At 39.5% G+C, this 21508-nt stretch overlaps 1 protein-coding gene across 1 annotated transcript in view; it reads right to left on the reverse strand.

Annotated features, from left to right (window-relative positions):
• Nucleotides 1–340: 340 nt before the first annotated feature.
• DDX10 (DEAD-box helicase 10) overlaps nt 341–21508 on the reverse strand; it is a 152242-nt gene continuing 131074 nt past the window's right edge. Inside the window, exons 17-18 of the mRNA XM_064717978.1 lie at nt 10481–10614; nt 341–1024 (exon numbers count right to left, since the gene is read on the reverse strand). Coding sequence (XP_064574048.1) covers nt 835–1024; nt 10481–10614 — 324 coding nt within the window. The 3' untranslated portion in view covers nt 341–834. The remainder of the gene's footprint in view (nt 1025–10480; nt 10615–21508) is intronic.

The following is a 21508-nucleotide window of genomic DNA, read 5'->3' on the forward strand; positions in this document are numbered from 1 at the left end:
TTTTCAGTTCTGGGTAACTGAGCTAAAAGATACAGAGTATAGGGAGAGGAGGAAAGGGTTGTACTGAATAGGTGATGATAGATTCCTATGACAAAAAAGTGATATTGACAAAAATGGAGTATTTAATATGTTCATATGGACATATGGAAAGACCAAACAGATACTACTATGTGACAATGTGTTCTCACTCATATGGGATTCAAAGACAAGACTCAGTTTTAGCTTCTAAATGTTGTTTTCTGAATTGCCTAACACCAGTGACAGAATCATAACAGAAGTGATACCTGAAGGATAAATACAAGCTTTCATAACAAAGCTGAAAGAGACAGTTAAGTTTACATCAAGGCTCTAGAAATTTTTATTAAAATATTCTTAAAATATGTGCCTTATACACAGAAGAAAGTACATACTTCATTTTTAAGTAATATGATCTGAGCTGCCAACAGCATTTCCTCCTTAAAATTTTAGTACACATATATCTTCCAAAATAACAAACCTGGCATGGTCAAGAAAGGAACATTCCATTTTCATTTAAAGCAAGATGAAAATAAAAGAAGGTAATTGTTTCAAAACTTGGAGATTTAAAATGATGAACAGGCTACTGCAAAATGACACCTGGGGATTCAGGTTGAAAAGTTCATTTAGAAAGCCTTATAAACCAAACTAAATGTTGTCTATAACCTGTGAGCCAATCTAAGGCAATCCCATTGCACGTGGAACTCATTTATCTACATTCGCAGGGATCCAGCTGCCCAGATGCCAAATCCATTTTGTGTAAACTACTGACAAAATTGTGGAAATGTCCCAGAGAAGAAAACCTGCAGAAAAAAATAATTAGTTGTGACTGTTGAGCAGATGCAGTACAAGCTCTTCATCCTCTGCCAGAGAAAGCCCAGTATCTAATGGCAAACAGGGGTCCTCCTCTTGGCTGAAATGCATCTTTTTTCTTTTCAGTGGCATTTCTTCTGCTGTGGCACTGTTGCTATAGCTTCTCTTCTTTCTTCCAGTCTTCTCCTCAAGTTCACTGCAGAAAAAAATCAATTAGTCTTTTTAACAACTGTGGTAATCAATATCATCATGTAATCTAACAATTCCTTTTAAACAAGGCAAATTTGTGTCAAGATAAGAGCAAACAAAATTACAATTCAAAAGGGTGAAGCAATGGAAGCTGATGAACTCTGAATGTCTAAATCAGAGCTGCTCTCAGACTGAGGTGGTGGTGGATGTTCTGCTGTCTTAATTGATTACAGTGTATCAGGATATTGCTATAAGTCTTATCTAATATTTGCTGCCTAATACAGCAACAGACAACTTGACAAAACTGATTTCATGATGTGTCAGTGGACCTTGACATGCATTCAAGATATTGTCTACAATAAATATGCATCAAAAATAAAAATATAAGAACTGTTCTTTCACTGCCAAATTCTACACTTAATACAGTTTTGATCTGGGACGATTTAATTCAATCACTCTTTCCTCTTCTTTCAGACATTTCCCTTGGAAGCTACTAAACACCTCTCTTCCATGAGAGGAAGAGGAAAAGCCACTAATTTACCCAGGTGAATTCCTATTTCTTCTGCTGGTTTTTAAAGACTTGAATGAACTGCCTTTTGCAGCCTTCAATCTGGATGAAACAGCTGCCAATCTGTTTTATCACCCTGGCTTCTACCACATGGCTATGTGACAACAATGGGAGGAAAGACACAGCTTTCATGTATCTTCATGTGTTTTTGTCCAAAACATAGAAAAAATGCTATAAATCTTTTTATCTAAGTTTAAAACAATCAAATAAAATCTATTCTAAGATATATCTGGGAACCAGATTATGGAGTGGTTGTTGTATGCTGTAGGTTCATACCCCAAAACTAGTAAAATGCAAACCTCCACACCCCAAATCATTCCATCCAAACAAACTAACCGGAACAAAACAGCATTCTTAGCTTTTTGTGTTTGTATTTTTAAAAATATAACAAAAATTGAAATGGAACTTCAGAAACGGAGCTAAGGCTTTTCTAAAAAAGTTGGTTAAATTCAGATTTTCAATTAAAATTTGTCAAATTTCTACTCAGAAAATTCAGCTTACTTAAAAAAAACATTTCAACAGGAATTTTTTCATGTCCATAGTTTTTACAATGGCGTAAACGTAATGCTTGTGAACGGTTCCATTCAGAAATGTTGTTTAGACATTTAACAATTAGAAACAGCAGTTACAATAAATAGCTCTAATTGGGGAATACTGGCCTTAGAATCAATGCAGCAAAGGAACCCAAAGCCCAATTCAACCCACCTTCAGCTGCCCACCTTATTTTTTCCCATTAATAGGGCTAGTTAACAGCCTGTGAAATGCTGGTTTCACCACTCACTAAAAACCAACCTAATTCAAACACTAACCCCAACCATGGCAGTTCTCAGCAAGTTCCCAAATGCTCTCTGAGAGGGATCAGCAGCACAATGCAGCTTGTATACACTGTGCTTTCTGGCTGCCCCTCCATAGGGATGAAGGAATTGTTCCAGGAGATCTGATGCCTTGTGCTGGTGGGCTGCACAGGTATGACCTGCCTCCCTCTCTCGTCCATCCCACCTTGCACAGAGGAACTGGGCCACCTCCTGCCTACTCAGAGCCCAGAGGAAGGAGGGAAATCCTATAAGAAACACCCTGCATTTCCACAATTTAGGCAAATGAAATACCCTACCTTTATACTGTTCTTCCTTGCCTACCCAAGAGAAAAGAAAAGAGTGTAAAGAAGCGTGGTCTAGTGAAAGGCGTCCTTGCCCACGGCAGGGACTGCTGGACCTAGATGATCCAGAAGGTCCCTTCCAACAGAAAACATTCAGTGACGATTCATGAATAGATGATGACTGCTCCAAACACTCACTCTTCCTGTAATTCACAGGATATAGCAACTTTGCTGGCTTTGAGCTGTCATTTGGATGGGGGTGGCTTTTCAGGGCTTGCTACCAACATTTTATTTCTTTTCTGAGGAAAGGAATACTTCTCTCATATTTGTCTCTGTAGTGCATAAGATATTCCATAAATGCTGAAGCTATACTGACAGGATATGAAAATACACTGAAGCAGAAAGAATTCTCACTTTTCCAAGTGGACAGTGTGGGTCTGGGCTGGAGTTCCATGGTGTTCACTTTGATCAGGACAGACTGCAGGGGTTCACTTTAAAAGCTCAAGAAAGGCCTCGTTAAGTTAAAGCATTTTAGCTTGTTTGCAAAAGAGCCAATTATTTCCAGTCTTTGAATGGACTCTGAAGCCCAGTTTGCATTCATAAATGACTAATGCTTCATCTAGGACATTAGTTAAAAACATCTTAGTAATTAAAACCCTGCAGAAACATCACAAGCTATGCATTTGTACCTACAAGCTATAAAACAGCAGACTTTAAACACCAAAAATTATAATCACTTATGGAGTTTCAGAGACCTTAGGCATAGATATCTATAAGGTAAAACATTTAAATATAAAACACATTCGGAAGGAACTGAACTGTGAGATTCCTCAGCTTTTTCCACAAACAAAAGCACATCAACACAATTATGAATAATTTTCATCATAAGTTTTGTGGGATGATTCTGCTGAGTCAAGCTGCTCCTTACTATTACTGAGGGATTGTGCAGCTTGATTAGCAGTGTAAACAGAAGATGCATCTACACACAGGCAAGTGTATTTTCAAAATAATTTGACCCCAGCTGGGCTGTGAAGTGGAGAAGTGAATAAAGAGGAATGTATAACACAGGAAGCAGCAAAAGCAACATGCAGTGAAGAAAGCAAAATAGTTGTGTTTTCATGATACACAAAAAGTAGATGCAAAACAGTATTTGTTAACAACAGCTTCGGCCGGTAAACAGAGAATCATGTGAAACGTGTGAGTAAGATGTTCCTAATTCTGAGATGCAGAAGAAAGACAGACTGACTGTCCACAGAATGATTTGGGTTGAAAGGGACCTTTGAAGAACAGCAAGTCCAACCCCCCTCCCTGTTACTCCAGGATGGATTTTTACCAGCACTGGTTTGGGTGGTGTGGAAAGGGGCTCTTAAGGACTACTCAGAGTTGTGGCTTTTACAAGTGGTGATAGTGGCAATTTTAAAAGGGAGATGAAAAATGTGTGGCATCACGATGCTCAGAGATATCCTGTGCTCATTCAGGGTGCTTTTCCCTAGCTGTATGGACAGAAAGCTCTTTGGAGGACTGTAACAGGCATAACACTCTACTGCACATGTGAAAGGACTCAGTGTGCAAAAGCATCTATAAGGGAATAACTTCTGCACTTACTGTCAAATGAATTCCTCCTCAGTCTCCATTAACTGTCACCCTGTAGAGCCAGTCCTTTTATCATTTCCATGGACATAAATGGCCCCTCATTCCTCACAAACACACAAACTGATGTACTACCAGCTAATCCTCACAAATTGCCAACAAAAGTTTTGCTAAGGTAAATTATTTTCTAGCAGAACAACTCAGTTAGAAAGCAATCCCCAATTCAGATCCAAACCAAGGTCAGTGCATCCTTTTGTCTTCTACTAATTACATTTCAAAAGTGGCATGTGCATCTGCCTTACAATTTCTTTTTTTTATCATCTGGCGAAATTAAGCTTTTCAGCTGCCTGAACAGTCCATGCAGTCTGAGGCTGCCTGATGAAAGGATTTACTTTGTGTTTACACAGGTGAGGAGCTATCAATGGCCAACTTATCAACAGGCACAGTAATTTCTGCGGCCACCATTTGCTCAGCTGTAACACCTAAGTAAGATGCTATCATTTGGCAGAAAATATTTATTACTCAAACACTGAAGTACAGTTTATGAATCCTGTCCCTAAAACAAACACCAGTGTATCTGAATGGCATCTGGGAAATGGGATCAAACTATGACCCTGACAGCTATACACCAAGAAACTCAAATTCTAAACTACCACAAAATAAACTCACAAGTATGTTTTCAGCTAATACCAGGGAAAAATAGAAAGCTTTAATTGTTAGTATTTAACTCGCTTCTGGGCTTTAAGCAATGTCTTAACAAGCTGTAACATTTAGATTTTAAATGCTTGAGAATCAGCCATTTGAAATGTGCAGTCACACAGCCAAGTAGCTGTTGTTTAAACAACGTGATCCTGGCAAGATCTCTAGACAGGCTCTGCTTCACTTAACATTTATCAGAGGATGCTTTGGAGCATAGGATTACCAGCATTCCTCTGGAAACAAACCACCCTCGCCACTGAACTACAGGCCATGAGTCAAGCTTCCAGGCTGCAACAAAGCACACAAGCTCTTTCCCAAAGAAATGTACAGGAATAACGAATGAATCTGCTAGTAAAATACAGTTCAGAAAAGTTAGGAATAATTTATCCCATAAATATTGGCATTTTGCTAATCAAACATGCCGTGCCCAAAACTATTTCCATGTAATAAATTTTAATTCACAAGGCCATGGCAGCAATCCTAATGAAGATTAATTACTGCAGTCCCTTCCATAAAGCCCAGTGCAGCTTCTTCCTTACTTGCTGTCAGAATGCTACAGCACATAAAAATGGTAATTAAAATATATTGTGCTGTGTTATTTTCTAGATCTGGACAGGCTGGATGAATAGGCTGAGGACACCTCTAGGAGGTTCAGCAAGGCCAAGGTCGGGTCCTGCACTGGGGTCACAACAGCCCCAGGCAGTGCTGCAGGCTGGGGGCAGTGCCTGGGAAGCTGCCTGGTGGAAAAGGACCTGGGGGTGCTGGCAAACAGCAGCTGAACATGATCCAGAGTGTGCCCAGGTGGCCCAGAAGGCCGATGGCATCCTGGCCTGGATCAGCCAGGTGTGGCCAGCAGGAGCAGGGCAGTGACCGTCCCCCTGTACCCAGCACTGCTGAGGCCACAGCTCCAATCCTGTGCTCAGTTCTGGGCCCCTCAGTGCCAGAGAGACATTGAGGGGCTGGAGCGTGTCCAGGGAAGGGCAACGGAGCTGGGGAAGGGTCTGGAGCACAAGTGCTGTGAGGGGCAGCTGAGGGAGCTGGGGGTGCTCAAGCCTGGAGAAAAGGAGGCTCAGGGGGACCTCAGCACTCTCTGCAGCTGCCTGACAGGAGGGTGCAGCCAGGTGGGGTCAGCCTCTTCTGCCAGGTAACAAGTGACAGGGACAAGAGGAAACAACCTCAAATTGCACCAGAAGAGGTTTAGATTGGATAACAGGAAATATTTCTTCACCAAAAGGCTTGCTGTCAAGTCCTGAAACAGGTTGCCCAGGGAGGTGGTGAAGTCACCATTCCTGAAGGTTTTTAAAAGACTTGTAGATGGGGCACTGAGGGACATGGTTTAGTGGGACTTGGCAGTGCTGGGTTAACAGTTTGATCTTAAAGGTCTTTTTCACCCTAAATGATTCTATGATTCCCTTACTGGCCATTCCACTGATATAAATCAAAACACCTCTGAAACTGAATATATAAGCCTCTATCAAGAGCAGTTCAATATCTCAGTGTCCAATTCTTCAGCTAATCAGAATGACCATGGCTTTTAAACTGAGACCTTTTATAATGTCTCTCCTATGGTGCTTTTCTAGCCATCACAACATTAAGTTCTGGCCTTCACAAAGTCACAGATATGACCTGAATAATCCATTTTAGAAGGAGCACCATGATTTGCTGATAAATCATCTCATAAGACAATGTAATGTCAACCTCATCAAGAATGACCCAAAACTTAGCAGGTCAACATCAGCATCCTGCTGAAAGAAGAAGCTGTAAGAAACTGCAATTTGCCCATAAACTTCATAAATACAGGAAGGCACACAGCAAAGTAGCATGGACTACTAACTTGCATAGTTGTCACCTGGTGACTGTCCATAAAGTCACAAACAAAACAGTACCAGAACTAAGATGTTTCCCTCATGTCCAAGATCTTCTCCATGCTGATCTAGGAGTTAATGTGATCAGTTGCACCCATTAAAGATTTAAAGAAGATAATTATGAGGTCAATCGGAACTTTGCTCTTCCTCAATACTTTTATTTAAAGAAGCTGAAGAATTAGAAATACCAAAACCTCAATCTGACTGGAAAATGAATATTTAAGAAATCCAGCTGCTTTTCTTTCGCCCTGTTCTATATTCTTAGATTTTTCACCTCATTAACAATTTACATTTGATAGCCTTAAACCAAATATGATGAATGTGGCTAGATATACAAAAATTAATCTCATATTACATGCTTGAAGTCATTAATTACTCTGCTTATAGAGGTATGGCTGGAAGGGAATTTTTATGCAAAGGCAAATTTAATTCATGATTTGTACCGCTTCCCCAGTTTAAAAAAATTCTGTGGGAGGACAGAGAGAAGATTTTGACTTCTGAAACCATGGACAGATAGTCTCCCTTTAAAGACTCTTGAAGGAAGACACTCTAGGTCTCATACTTACTATGAATTATCCCTTTTAGAAGCTTTTGCTCCCCGCCTTAAAGCAAGGAGCAGCTAGTGTAGCCCAACATATTTCTATTTTAATCCAACTCTTTGAGCAAAATCTCTGGATTTTGGAAATATAAAACAGCACTGAGTTGTGCTTTCTTATCTCAAAGCCCAGTTTGACTGTCTGCTACTCTCAGCTGATTTGTTTTTGTTAAAATCATTAGGTCAGTATTTCCCAGCCCCAAAAGCAACTCATCATAGAACTCAATAGCAATTCTAAGAGAGCTGCATGAGGCATGACTGTTGATTTAACACTCTCAAATTAATTTCCTTCACTGTATCTTGCTCTTTCTCAAAAGTCTTCTACAGGGTGCTCAGAGCACCTCACCATGTGGATATTTCTATCCACACTGAGCACGAAAGCTGACTTTGGAGCAGCTCTCAAACAGCTTTTCTATTTCTATGGGTGCCTCAGTGGGGTGTGTTGGAAGGCAGCACCACTGATGACTCTGGTGACTGTGCAGCACGTGATGGATAATCCTGTGCTGGCCATGGCCTGCCCAGGGAGTATCAGTCATGTTGTTACAGGCTAAATGGATTTGGCCATGGTGCAGGCACAAGTACTGGCATGAGATTGCCCACAACTGCTGCAGCTTCACATGGTGCCAACTAAAGCTCTTCTGGGCAACGTCTCAGAATTTTGGTGCAGTAAGACAGGCCAAGGACTGTTTCCAGTAAGCAGTGTTGATGAAACCACTTTTCTTCATTGTGTGTAGTGGTCTGTTCTCCAGCTCCAAAGGCAGCTGTGATGCTCAGTGTAGGTATGTCTAGAGATACACTAAAGGAAACCTCCCTGGTTTCAGTGTATGTTCTTTCTTTCCTAATCTACTCCACAGGAAGGGAAGATTATCAAGGACCTTGACTTTCTTTGCGTCCTTGCTCTCCCTAAGAGCGCATGACCTGACTCTAGGTGGGCCAGATCAGCCACTGATCCAACAAAAGTCTGCACTTACTACCACTGCCAAAAATCTGTCCATCTCTGTCAACTTTTATTCTTAAAGTGCAGCTAATCTTGAGTCTAGCTGACATTCTGAGGAAAGGATCAATACAAAATGTGATGTATGAATACATACTCCCCTCACAGAAAGAAGAGGAGATTTACTGCTGCTCAGAAAAAGCAATGCTTTTCCCCATCCTTGTCAGTTCTACTGGCATTCACTGGTGAACAGGCTCCAAGGGACATGGCCACCAGCCTGTTAACTGAGAACTATCTAGTCCTTAAATCCATGTCCCCCACCCAGTCCTCCATACTGACTCCACAACACACAGTGACACACATGGAAGGACAATCTAGCCCCAGGATTCACCCGATTCAGATGTGAAAAGCAAGAGCTTTATGAACTTAGACATCTATGCTCCCATTTAGGTGTCAAGATCATCCTTCTCAATCTGTTACATGATACATTGTTTGTCAGAAAAACACAAGTGGCCGCCTTGTTGCAGTGAACAACACAGGATTTCATGTTGTATCCCTTCATCTTCCCACAGTATGCTGGTATCAAGTACAGATCCTCATTCTCACCCTGTGTTTTTTTTTTTTTGCTACATGAAACAAAGTCTTCTGCTTCATTCAATTATAAACACTGAATTGAATTAATTTAATTTATTATTATACATTTACTTCTACTCAGAGTCCAGTTCACTTGACTCTTGAAGAGTCTGAACAATACTGAATCATAGAACTTATCAAGTTTTACCCTGCACAAATTTATTTAATACAGCACAGGTGCAAAGGGATCATGAAATCCTTAAATTACTCCAACATTTTTCCTTCCACCCAAAAAGAACCTGCAATGTGACAGAAGAGAAATGCATTTCTGAAACAGGACAGATGCACCACTGGCCAAGGCTGAGCCCATCAGTGATAGTGGGAGTGCCTCTGGGATAGCATAGTTAAGGAAAATAAACAGTGCAAAAGCAGCCAGGGAGAGCAGTGAGAACACATGAGAGGAACAGCCCTGCAGACCCCCAGGTCAGTGCAGAAGCAGGGGCAGGAGGTGCCCCAGGTGCCAGAGCTGAGATTGCCCCACAGCCCATGGCACAGCCCGTGGCACAGCCCATGGTGAGGCAGCTGTGCCCCTGCAGCCCCAGAAGGCCGTGATCCCTTGGGAAGCCCGCACCGGAGCAGGCTCCTGGCAGGACCTGTGGCCCAGTGGAGAGAGGAGCCCATGCTGGAGCACGTTCACATCTGCTGGCAGGACTTGAGGCCACACTGGAGGAACCTGCTCCTGAAGGACTGTATGCCATGGAAGGGATCCACACTGCAATAGTTCACAAAGAATTGCAGGCTACAGGAAAGAGTTGAAGATGATTGTGGAAGAAGTCCCCTGTGGGAGAAACCCCCACATGGGAGCAGGGAAAGGATCCTCTCCCGAGGAGAAAGGAGTGGCAGAAATAACGTGTGATGAACTGATTGCAACCTCCATTCCCCATCCTTCTGTGCTGCTGAGGATGAGGATGTAGAAGAAATTGTAAGTTAATCCTGGGAAGAAGAGAGATGTGGAGAAAAGGTGTTTTAAGATTTGGGTTTCTTTCTCATTACCCTACTGTCATGTGATTGGCAATAAATAAACTCATTTCTTCACAAGTCAAGTCTGCTTCACCCATGACAGTAGCTGGTGAGGAATCTCTCCTGGTGTTATCTCAATCCCTGAGCTGTTCACTACATTTCCTCTTCCCTGTCCAGCTGAGGAGGTCAGTGATAGAGTGGCTTTGGTGGGCACTGGGCATCCAGAGAGGGTAAACCCACCACAGAAACACATGAAACTTCCAGGGTATTAGTCAAGATTTTTGCATGTGAAACAGCCTCAACAAGATCCCTTCAATATGGACTCAAAAATCATTCTTATACAACTTCACAAAAGAAAATAATAGCCTTTAGTTCAGCTCTGTTCAGCACCTAACACACAAACTTTTTTAAGTCAAATACTAAATCCCATGAGAAAGAGGACTGTAAGACCAATTCCTAACATGTAAACAAAACAGTTCATAAAAAATATAATTTTAAAATTAACATGCAAGATGGTGCATACCTATAGCTGTCTTCACTTTCTGAATCCTGCTCTGCATCAGAGTCTTTGAATTTATCAGGATCTGGGAGAGTGCTCGGATCAAACTCTTCTTCACTTCCACTGTGATCAAGAAAGGCCACTGTTTCCTCTTCAGCCTGTGAGATGACAAATGGAGAGTTACTAGACAAGCAAACAAGTCCATGTTACTTGTCATAACCCCTTTAATATGGAGGCTGCAACAAAAACCACTGCCCCCAAATGCAGTCAAACACCACCAGGATCATAGCCAGGAAAAGAGAATCATTTCTGTCATCATCAGTGCTCTCCTCCAAGGCTGTTTGTTAAAAGCTGAAGAAACATTATTAAAAAAGGAAGCACAAGGATTTATGCTCAAATTCTACTTTCCAATATTGTAATCTTAAATCTACAAAATCTAGGAGAGATCTGGGCAGCAACTAATCAACAGCCATCTGAGAGCAAGTGTACAAGTAATATGCAGCTTTACTGTCCCTCAGAAACACACTGGCAAAGAGACACTCACAGGTGGGCACATAAATCACTGCTGTTAGGTGGATTTAATGAAATAGTCTGATTTAAAACTCATCTGGGTGTCCTTGCAGGTAAAAACCAAAAAGCTGCTTAAGCTGAATTAACTGCTCTAAGGGAGTTTCACCCATCCTCTGCAAGAGATCCACGGCGTCTTCCCAGGCGTCTTCCCAGATCCCCTCATCCCTCCTCTCCAGGACTCAGCTTCCCTCTGTCCCCCAGCACATCTCAGATGGGCTGATGGCATTGGCAAGTTTCCCCAGGGTGTGGCAGTGCCTCACTAATTCCTTAACAAAGAGAGCACAGAAGATGCTGCTCCACAGAAGTCCTGGGTAATATGAAAAAGCTGGCTAATTTTGCAGATACAGGTTCTGCTCCACTTAATCCTGAACTGATGGTACCACTTTTGTAAATTTTTGCTAGTAGGCACAAAGAACCAGATACACTGGAGGGCACATGCAATTCTATATGCAGACAGAAATACAGACAGCAAGCTTACAGGCATTTCTAAGCAACGTGAACCCAAGGTCCATGCATATTTATGCTGGAAAGCAAAAATGAATTCCAAGAAATTATAATTAAAGACATTGCTACCTTTTGTTTATATATCTAATCAACATGCACACAGCTGAGTTTCTAAAACAGTACTCATTTAAATGATCTTTCATTCTATGAATAACTTCACATCATTATATATTTAAAGTTAATTTTTGCTTTGCTTTTTCACCATTTCTATCACCAAGTTTTTAAAGAACAGTCTTTATGTGGATGCACCTTCCTGCAATAAAAATAAATTTAAAAGTCAAACAGAAACCATATCAATGGTCTCTTTTATATCTGCATATACAGTGAGTGAAAGGCAATGAGCTGGTGAAGGGTAAGATTAGTCACCACTGCAAGAGTCCACTCTTGCTTGACTAGTGATACTTCTGCAGTGTACTGAAAGCAAGTAGAAGAAAGGGACAAAAGCCAGATTTGCAATCTGGCAGAGGAAGGCAGAAGAAAAACATAGTGAACACACACTTTGTTCTTCACTATTTTAAATACCAGTAAAAGTATATATATAGCTGGGTGTATAAAATTACTAAAAGCATCGTCAGACTCCAGCACTGTAAGCTACCTAAGGTAACAACCACCAACAGAAAAGCATGTTGAGTCTTGGGAACTTCAGGTACCACTTCACAAGAAAGTTGGTTTTGGTTTTGCAGGGTTTTTGCTTACAAACAAAGTGTTCAAGCTCATCTCTTTGTACAATCTTACAGAGCATTACTAACTCCACAGAAAACTATTTTGAAGGTCACCTTTTTGCTAATGAATTTTCTCATTTGAAAATCGTTCTGCATTAAATTATAGCTTATTTTAATTTCTTACAACATTAAATATTTGCTCTTTACTTGTCCTTCCAATTGCACCTATTCTTTTGATATAGCTGGTGCATACCAATCTTATATTGAAAAGAAAAGAGAAAGAGAAGTAGCATTCAAAGCTGTTATATGAAATAATGGATTTCTAATACGTATGCGTGACACCATGCAACAGAGTTCTGTACTACTAACATTTATTGGCAGTCATCTTTTAAAACTTGGGGCTGTTCATTAATATTCTCCATTATGACACACAGACCAAACCCTCACTTTAATTACACATTCATATTAATTTTGTCCAGCAGAAAAGATGCAGAGAAGTGTTAAACATAAGGCTTGCTACAGCAAAAGAAATAATTGGCAAAGATGCCTCTTTCACTCAACAGGAATCATGAGGCTGTATTTCTTGTAAGTATCACTGCTTACATATTCATTAAAATATTTCTAAGACCCTGAAAATGTTAAGAACCTGAGCAGGAACATTTATCATCCACAGCTGAACAACAGAAACTCATTATTTTTCCTCTCTCACTTCAAATTTATATCAGCCAGTCAAAAAGAAGAAATCTTGTGACTTCACATTATTCACCACAAGAGCTGGAGAAAAGAAGTAAAATCATAGTTCAAAATGACACATGTAAAAGTTCTTCAGACATAACTAGGATGCAATTTACAGACTCAGGACTAGACTATCCTAAGGCAATCACCATCAAAAGAGTTTAGAAGAAGAGATTTTGATGGCCTGTACTTCATGTCTAAGGCTGGCTGCAATGTAACACCCACTTTGGAGTGTGTACTTATTGTGAAGCTCAGCTGTGGAAGGAAACTTGCCATGCTTGACATCAAAGACATCAAATCAGGCTGGCCAGGAGAACTGAATTCAGTGGCAATCATCTTTTGACTCTGCTCAGGGATGACAAGCTCTCTCTCTTTGTACCACACCAGGCCACGTATTTTGTAATTCTAGTTCCACAGAAACCTGCACAAAGACTTTCAGTTTAAACATGACACTGAGATGCAATCATTTCTGCATTCACACAGTCTCTCTGAAGAAGAGATTCTTCTTCCGCAAACTCAACATTTCAGAAAAATTCAGCAAAATTTCTGTGCTGGAAGTTTTGGAAACCTTGTTGCCGTCAACACTCCACATTGTACCAAGCCAACAATCACATCTGACCTTACTGAAGTCACTTTGAAAACATACACCCTGTGACACAGACAGGACAGGCTCCTCTAGAGCTTTTGCCATGTTTATCAACAGAATACCTCCAATTCATCTTCTGTCTTTGTTACAAGATGTAGTGACAACTTCCCCTCCTCCTAAGGGGGCCTGAATGGCTGATGGAGCTCAGGTAAATGAGTTAGGCAGGCTAGGAGAAACTTAAAATCAAGAAACTGATGCACCTAAGACACCCAAGGGACTTGCATATTCAAAAAAACCAGAATGATATCTATTTCTACCAGGCAATAGGCACTCAGGTGGCAATTATCTGACTATCATCATCAGAAAAAAAAAAAAAAAAAAGAGAACTGAAAAACACATCATGAAGACCTGTAGATAGAAAAATACTGTCTTTATATTTCATTTCTAAAGTACATATTTATTATGGTATTAAATTTATATCTAATTTAAGAAGTTTTTTTTCCTAGTTTAAGAAGTTTGTTTCCCTCCAATTAAATTGTCTAGAGTTGCACTTTTGATGTTGAAGACTTTAGGCAATTTATCAGTTTCTAGCAACCAGGTTGAGAGGAGAGAAATAATTGCTTAAGCACTATCAGTTCTGTAGATAGCACTTTACAAAGCACAGTGGGAGAATATTTCCAATTAGCTGGAAACAAAACTCTTAAGGTTTGTTTAGAATTTGATCCTACTTGAGTCTGTCCGTTTTGAGCTATGCCACCCTTTAGTTTTTGCTACTGTGCCTCTCCCAATAAGTGATGACTGTGATTGTAATGCCAAGAAAAGCTAAGTTCTAAACACTGCTAGGAGGTTATCCAACACAGGTACACAACTTTCAGAAGTTTAGCATATTATGGCTCATATAACAGGATGTTTAAAAATAAAGTATCTTGTAAGATCTGACAGCATTCCAAATTTTCCCAATTTTCTTCTTTTTGACAATTATTTTTTAGATGAAAACAGAAATTGCTTTTGCATCATGTTTAGGATGGAACCCATTAATACATACAGAGAGGTTTTATAGCACTTCCTTTAAAATGTATTACTGTGGATTCACCTGATCACCTCACAGGTTTGGGTTTTTTCATAGCCTGTACCCCAGCCCATCACACTGTCCCCAGCTGATGAATGATTGCTCTGATACTTCATTATCTACATTGCCCCAGAGGAATACAGCTTTTCTGGCAGTTCAAAAATGAAATACAGCCTTTGATGTTGCTAGGGTGTTTGATCCAACAGTTGTTTTGAAGATCAAGACAAAAGCCTTAGCATAAACTGAAAACTGACTGGGAGCCAGAGGAGCAAACTACACATAGTCTGACAAACACAGAGCTGTCCAAGCTGTGCCAAAACTCACAGCTCCCCTCTGTACCATCTAAGGTGCATCCACGTTCACGGCTCTGGCCAGATAGGCTGGTAGCCAAAAACTGGGGAAACCAAGGTTCCAGGTTAGTCAGCCAGACACAATCCTTGCACTAAGACAATCTCACTGATCTTCGGTCTCTGGAATGAGTCAGTCATATTTCCTGGTTTTTACAACACTTCAGAGAAATTGATTCTTGGTTTTCACTAGAAGGGACAAGTAACTCTTAGCTTCATATTCAATCATTCACTTTTCCTGATCACTAGCAGTCACATCAAGGTTCAATTTCATGCAGTCATCTTTTATTTCTTTTTAGCCATCAGAGATCTCAAACAATACAATATGCCTCGTTTAGCCAGCAGAATCTTACTTTTACCAGTGCTCTCACATAATGCACATTGAGAATACTTAATTTTCTTTCTTGTCTTTCCTAAATGTCCCACATTTTATGGTCAGTGAATGGGTAAGCCTGTGTTCCAAACTACCAGATATTGATGCATATATTCTGACATTCAAATTCCTGTGTAACTATAGCAAAGCAATTTTTTCTGGAAATGGCTCCCACCACAGGCACAGTTCAGAAGCACTGAAAACACAAAACTCATAGAAATTGGTGAGAAGTTCTAAATCTACTCAGAGACCTTTTGTTTTAATGTATTTGGATTTCAATTATAATGGATATGTTTCAAAACTAGACCTTACACTTCTCCTTTTCTACTTTGTTCTTCTATGACACATGTAGAATACTTATGGTAAAGACAAGCTTCTTCAAGTTGTTATTAGCCACAATTATCAACGTGATTTTAGCAATAGGGAAGACTAGCATCAGGATAAAAGAACTACACTGTTACTTAAATGTAATTAATGTTACAGACATGAAAATACAACAGAAAAGAAACTAAATTGCTAGGTAGGTAGCACTAGAAACAAATTACACACTGAAATTCCTTACATTCTGGAAAGTAGCAGTGTTAAAAGAAATTAGTGAACTCTGAGAGAATTAGACATGCCAGCATACTAGTCCAAAAGTCTATGGCCATGTTAAAAAAAAAAAAACAAACAAAAAAAAACCCCAACCAAACAAACAATGTTTTTGAACTTATATTCACAGCACATAACCCTTGGACTGTCTTTACAGTCCTCCTTTCTGTCCACTTTCAGGTTCACAGCAGTCACGGCTGTCAGCTCAAATACACAAAGTCTCCAAAGTAGCATCTCTGTTCAAACATTTCAACACATCCACCTTCTCCAGGGAATCTCAGCATATGCCCAGAGATGGCACCCACATGAGAGAATCTTCTCTGTATCACTTTCCAGCACTTCTGCACAAGCCTGGGGGAGCTGCAGCCCTGCTGCAACACAGCAGTGTCCCACCACCAGCACTGCTCACAGCAGAGACTGCAGGCAGGAACCACTCTTTGCTTAGTGATGGGTATTTTTCAAAAAGGAACAGATCAACAGCAGCACTGACATGAAATAATTAGAAAGGAAGCCTTTTAAGTCACGTAATTCTGTAAACTGGTTAGTTCTGCTCTTTTCTTGAAACAAGTGATTTGTATTCAGTACACAACAAAGAGCCACACTGCCATTAAGTGTCTGTCCAACGACACCACTTTAATGCTTTCACTGTACTGCTGAAGTCACGTACTCTAAATGCTTGTACAAAATACGCATATAAAATAGCACACTTACAGGGAGAAAAATAGAAATCAAATTAATTCCAGGCAGTGAAAGTTATTTTAACTCCTTCTGGTGGTTTGACATGAACTGAGAAAAAGAAACACAGAAGAGGCATCGCAGCTCACGGTACTCTCTCAATTGCTTGCTGTGAGAACAAGGACCTGGTGTGCCTTTGTTCCAGACCTATGTGGCAGCTGCAACAGTTTCATATTTGTTCCAATTTCAAAACAACTAACAAGTAAATCAGAAAGCACTGGCTGATGCTGCAGAATTGTAGGGTCATTTATTATTAATCACTTTTGTTGTTGTTGTTGAATTCACCTTCTTAAGCCATGAATCTCTGTCTACAACACTTTGCAAAAGACAACTGCTGGCACAAAAAGTGTAAGCTCTATGTAGAAGCCACAAGAGAACAGATGAATCCAGACTGATGAATGACAAGGAAGCAAGCTGCCTGGGGAAGATTTGAGCAACGGGCATGACACAGCAGAGAGACCTGCTCTCTGGTATTTCCTCAAGCATTTCTGCACAGGGGAACCTCAATGAAGAAACTGAAAAAGATTCTGAGGTAGACTGGCAGCCATCCATCAGCAGACAGAAAATTATAATATCTCCTGATAACAATTTTATCTACATGAAAAAGTATGACAGGACTGTCTTTAAAATGACAGGTATGAAGAACATGAAAGATTTATATGAAGCAAGATCTTTTAGACCAACTAATTAAAAGAAACAAATTATTAGGTCTAAAATAATGTAAAGCAACTTGAAAGCAGAAACTTCAACCCAAATTAAGAATAATTGCTGAGTTAGTGTTACTCTAGGAATTGAGTAAAATGGAGTAAAATGTCATAATATATGTGCAGCAGGCTTGGGGAACACTAGTACAGGGAGAATCTACAGGAGAACTTTCAGAAAGGAGAGAACACATTTGTCACCTGTGGTAAATGAAAAGACAAATGGAGAATTAGGAAGGACTTAGATAAGCACTAGAAAGTGACCATGGCAATGCTAAGGCATAGGCTGAAGTGAGATTAAGTGGTCGTACACAGAGTGACTGTGAATGAAGGTAGCAAAGAAGTTTGAACTTTTTTCTTTAGCATTGCCTAATCCATGAAATCCGTCAGCTGAGATTTTAATTTAGGCAGAAAGGTACAGCTGGAGTAGAAAAACTGAATTAAGACTCCTGAGTACAGACACGAATTTGTATTTTACTCCATGAGTAAGAGAAGGGAAAAAAAGCAAAAGGCTGTGCAAAACATCATCACAGAAGGAGAGAAGGAGACTGAATATTTTAAGATTCCAGAAATTATAAAGGAGGAGCTACTAGAGAAGAGAGACACCAGAACAGAGTGTGGTCACATTTGCAAACCCTCTAAAACTGGAGTGGGTATGGAAAGGCCAAGTGAATGACCAACAAGTGAGAGGAAGGCTGATTAATGTTTGTTGAGTAGAACTGAAACATGTGTACGTTGCAAATTAACAGAAGGGCATGAAGAAATGTGGCAGCTCAAAAAGTACAAAAGACCAGTCTGGAAGTGGGAATCAAAGACAAACAGGGAAGAATTGCAAGGGAAAAGTGAGAGGGCCTAAGAGAGGAAGACTACCAGGAGAAGATCTGATGGAGATGACAGTGATGAAAAATGGAGACAAAAGGGAGAGAAGAGCTGGCTAAAGCTATTTTTAAAATGGAAGAGAGTAGGAAATGGGGAGAATAAGAAGGCATGAGAATGGCACAAGAGCTGATTGCATCTCTGCAAAGAACGTAGAAAAACAGAGGAAGAAGTTCCAGGTATAGAGGAATGAAATCAATAGAACTAGAAAATGCATGGTGGAATATACAAAGGCACCTCTTCTCTTTACCAAAACCATGAATGTTTCACTGAAGTATTCAGGAATTTGCATGGGCTCAAAAAATATGTAGGTAACAGTAATGAAATATATCAAGGCATGGTAAGGAACAGCAGCGCTTTGTCAATAACCCAGGAACTCAGCTTCAGAACTCTTCAGCCACAGAGGGGTAATGATCACAATTTGAAAATCACTCTACAGGTATGACTACAAATTTCCCTTAAAACCAACCAAAATATCTGAGAGAGAGAAGGGAAGCAGGTCACCCTCATTTCATGGAAGCCATTATTTTTTCCACCACTGTTCTGTTTTCTATCAGTCTTTTACGGCTTCTCATACAAATACAACAGCTTATTAAATGAATCTGGTGAAGGTGATATCTTGTTCTCAGCAAAACCAAAATGTTTGGAACAATGCAGTGAGGGAAAAATTGAAAACTGAGACAACTTTCCATCAAAAGACTGTGCCTAATTATATCCCATTCAATGGCTTGCTGAAGAACCTAAACTGTGCTATCTCTCAAACAGTCTTTGGGTTTTGTACTGCTGCCATAAAGTTTTACCCTTTTTCCAGTGACTGAGTAACAACTCTTGGATTCAGTAAGACATACAAGTGGTATACAAATACTCATCTGCAGATGTAATTGAAATACTACAGACTTTTAACAGAATTTTTGCTGCTCCCCAGAAGTCCACACTTACAGCAAATCAGTCTCTAACTTGCTGCAAGCTATGAAGGCATCTATACAAATTTTAACGTATGAAATTGCAATTTGCAGCTCATGTAACTTATTATAACCTAGAGTAGTCATGTGCTAGCCTGTTCATTTCAACAACATCTAAAAAATCTTTATACTGCATAAATAGTGTACTATATCCATAACAACAGGAAGCAGTACGCTGTATGATTGATTACCTTGGCATTTAGCTCCTGTGGGGACAGCTTTTGTGAAACGTGGTTCTCTCTAACTCCCTGAAAATTACATTTTGGTAAAACTGTCTGAATGATCAAACTTAGGTATGGTTAGACATAATGTCATTAACACTGCACAGGCAGGTACAAACTTCCCCCCTTCATATGCACTAAAGCAACGCTATTTTACATCAGTTTCTCAAGGAATCAGAGACAGCAACATCAGGGGAATCAATTTAAACTAGTGATTTGAATCACTAATTATAAACCCCATTAAAATCGGGAATTTTTTAATTCTCACAGTTTGTTTCGCATGTAATCACTGCTACTTTTTTTTTTAATGCCAGTATTCTGGGGCACAGTTGTTTTACACTGGACTTAACACAAAATGTGTACCACTATTTTATGCTAATAATTTAAATTCCTAGTTTTTCCTTTTGCATTAGCAAATGATAGAGGAGCCATCACTTTTCTGCCAATTGATTATTACTCATTTTTAATCACCGTTAGTGTCAAGCTGATTCCTATTCCATCTGAAATTGAAACTGATTCCAACCAGAATTTTAATTATTTTCTAAAATATGTATATTGCATGCATATTATTTAAAAGTTGATAGTTAAATATGACCATCTTAAATACAACACATACATGTAGGCAAAATTAAGTTTGTCCAAGCAGATGCTGCATTGTAAGTTTAACATTTATGTCTGCATTCTCTGCTGCTAGCAAAATTTACTACTTCTAAGCATCGTATCTTATGAGATTTTGGTACGGCTAAAAGACAAACCCAATTTACATTCATCAGCTGAAAGAGGATGGTTAGAATAAACAAAGATAACCAGTTCCTCAAATCCTAATATGTTTTTCAACTTTTGATGACACCTTGAATTTAACTTATCAAATAAATAAAGTATTTCAGAATGAGGAAAGGATACAAGTTGAGATGAAACAGCAGTTAGTTTTCTCTGTTACTGACTGATCTCAAATTCACATCTCTATCTGAAACTTAATCAGCAACTTGATTTCTTGAATAATTTTTTAGATTTTTCTAGCAAATTTTTTCATAGGTCATTCCTTAATATTTTTATTTTAGCCACCATTTTAAAGTTCTCAAAAATAAAAAATGTACCTAACAATTTAAAATATGTATTTTAATAACTCTTATTATTAAGTCGGTGATTTTTATCTATCATGTTATTAATAAATATAAGATGGTTTTTTCTCCCACTCCCCCAAATATTGGCAACATATATAGAATATGTGAAGGAAATGAAAACAAGAAGGATAAATATTAATCTCTCTGATTTGAAAATAGATCATAACATGCTTAGAAAGCTGTCAGGAAAAGTAATTTTAGCCTAACTCTACCGCCCATTCTGAACTCCAGTGCGAACATCTCAACTGCTCTTCCAACCTTCTGGTGTTACACAATCTGTTTGCAATTACCATCTTCCAACCATCAGGAAATACAGGGAACAGCAGCCACTGGCTGGAGTGTAGATAACACTGCCACACATTGCCTTGGTGGGGTGTTCCACCTCTGGCAAAAATCAGTGCTTAAACTTATTGTGCTCAGTATTTCCTGAACTGCCGAGTGGTCAGGCAGGGCTTCCCGTGGCCACGTTAATTCCTCCCTGAGACCCACCCTCAAGGATCAATTAGAGTCATTGCTCCTTAGTATTTCAGTCTTGATGAAAATCTGAAGGGAGAAACCATAACACACTCCAAAAAGAGAATTATATTCAAATGTTACTTTCTCCACTACTTCTGGTGAGTGATTTGGATTTGCGTAATCCTTCAATTCTTGACCTAATATAAAAGACAATACTTTTTTTCCTTAGAAACATTTTACATCTGTTATATTAGATAAAGACAATCAAGCAAAAGAACTGCGACTTTTAAACTGATTTCAGAGACACTGCAGAATTTCTCCACTGAGAAATGGTGGGCCATAAGTGCCTGGTTCTCTTTGCACAGTCACACGTCTTTGCAAGGAGAACATTTTATTTTCAAAGGAGGACTTTTTCTTTCTTCAGGACTACAAGTCTTTGCCACAGAGAAGTGTAGGATTTCAGCGTTATGGAGTCGCTAAAATTATTTCTGCCTCAGAAGAGCAACCTGATTATAAAATCCAATTATGATTTGATTGCAC

This window comes from Zonotrichia leucophrys, chromosome 1 (assembly GCF_028769735.1).
Source record: "Zonotrichia leucophrys gambelii isolate GWCS_2022_RI chromosome 1, RI_Zleu_2.0, whole genome shotgun sequence".
Lineage (NCBI taxonomy): Eukaryota > Metazoa > Chordata > Aves > Passeriformes > Passerellidae > Zonotrichia > Zonotrichia leucophrys.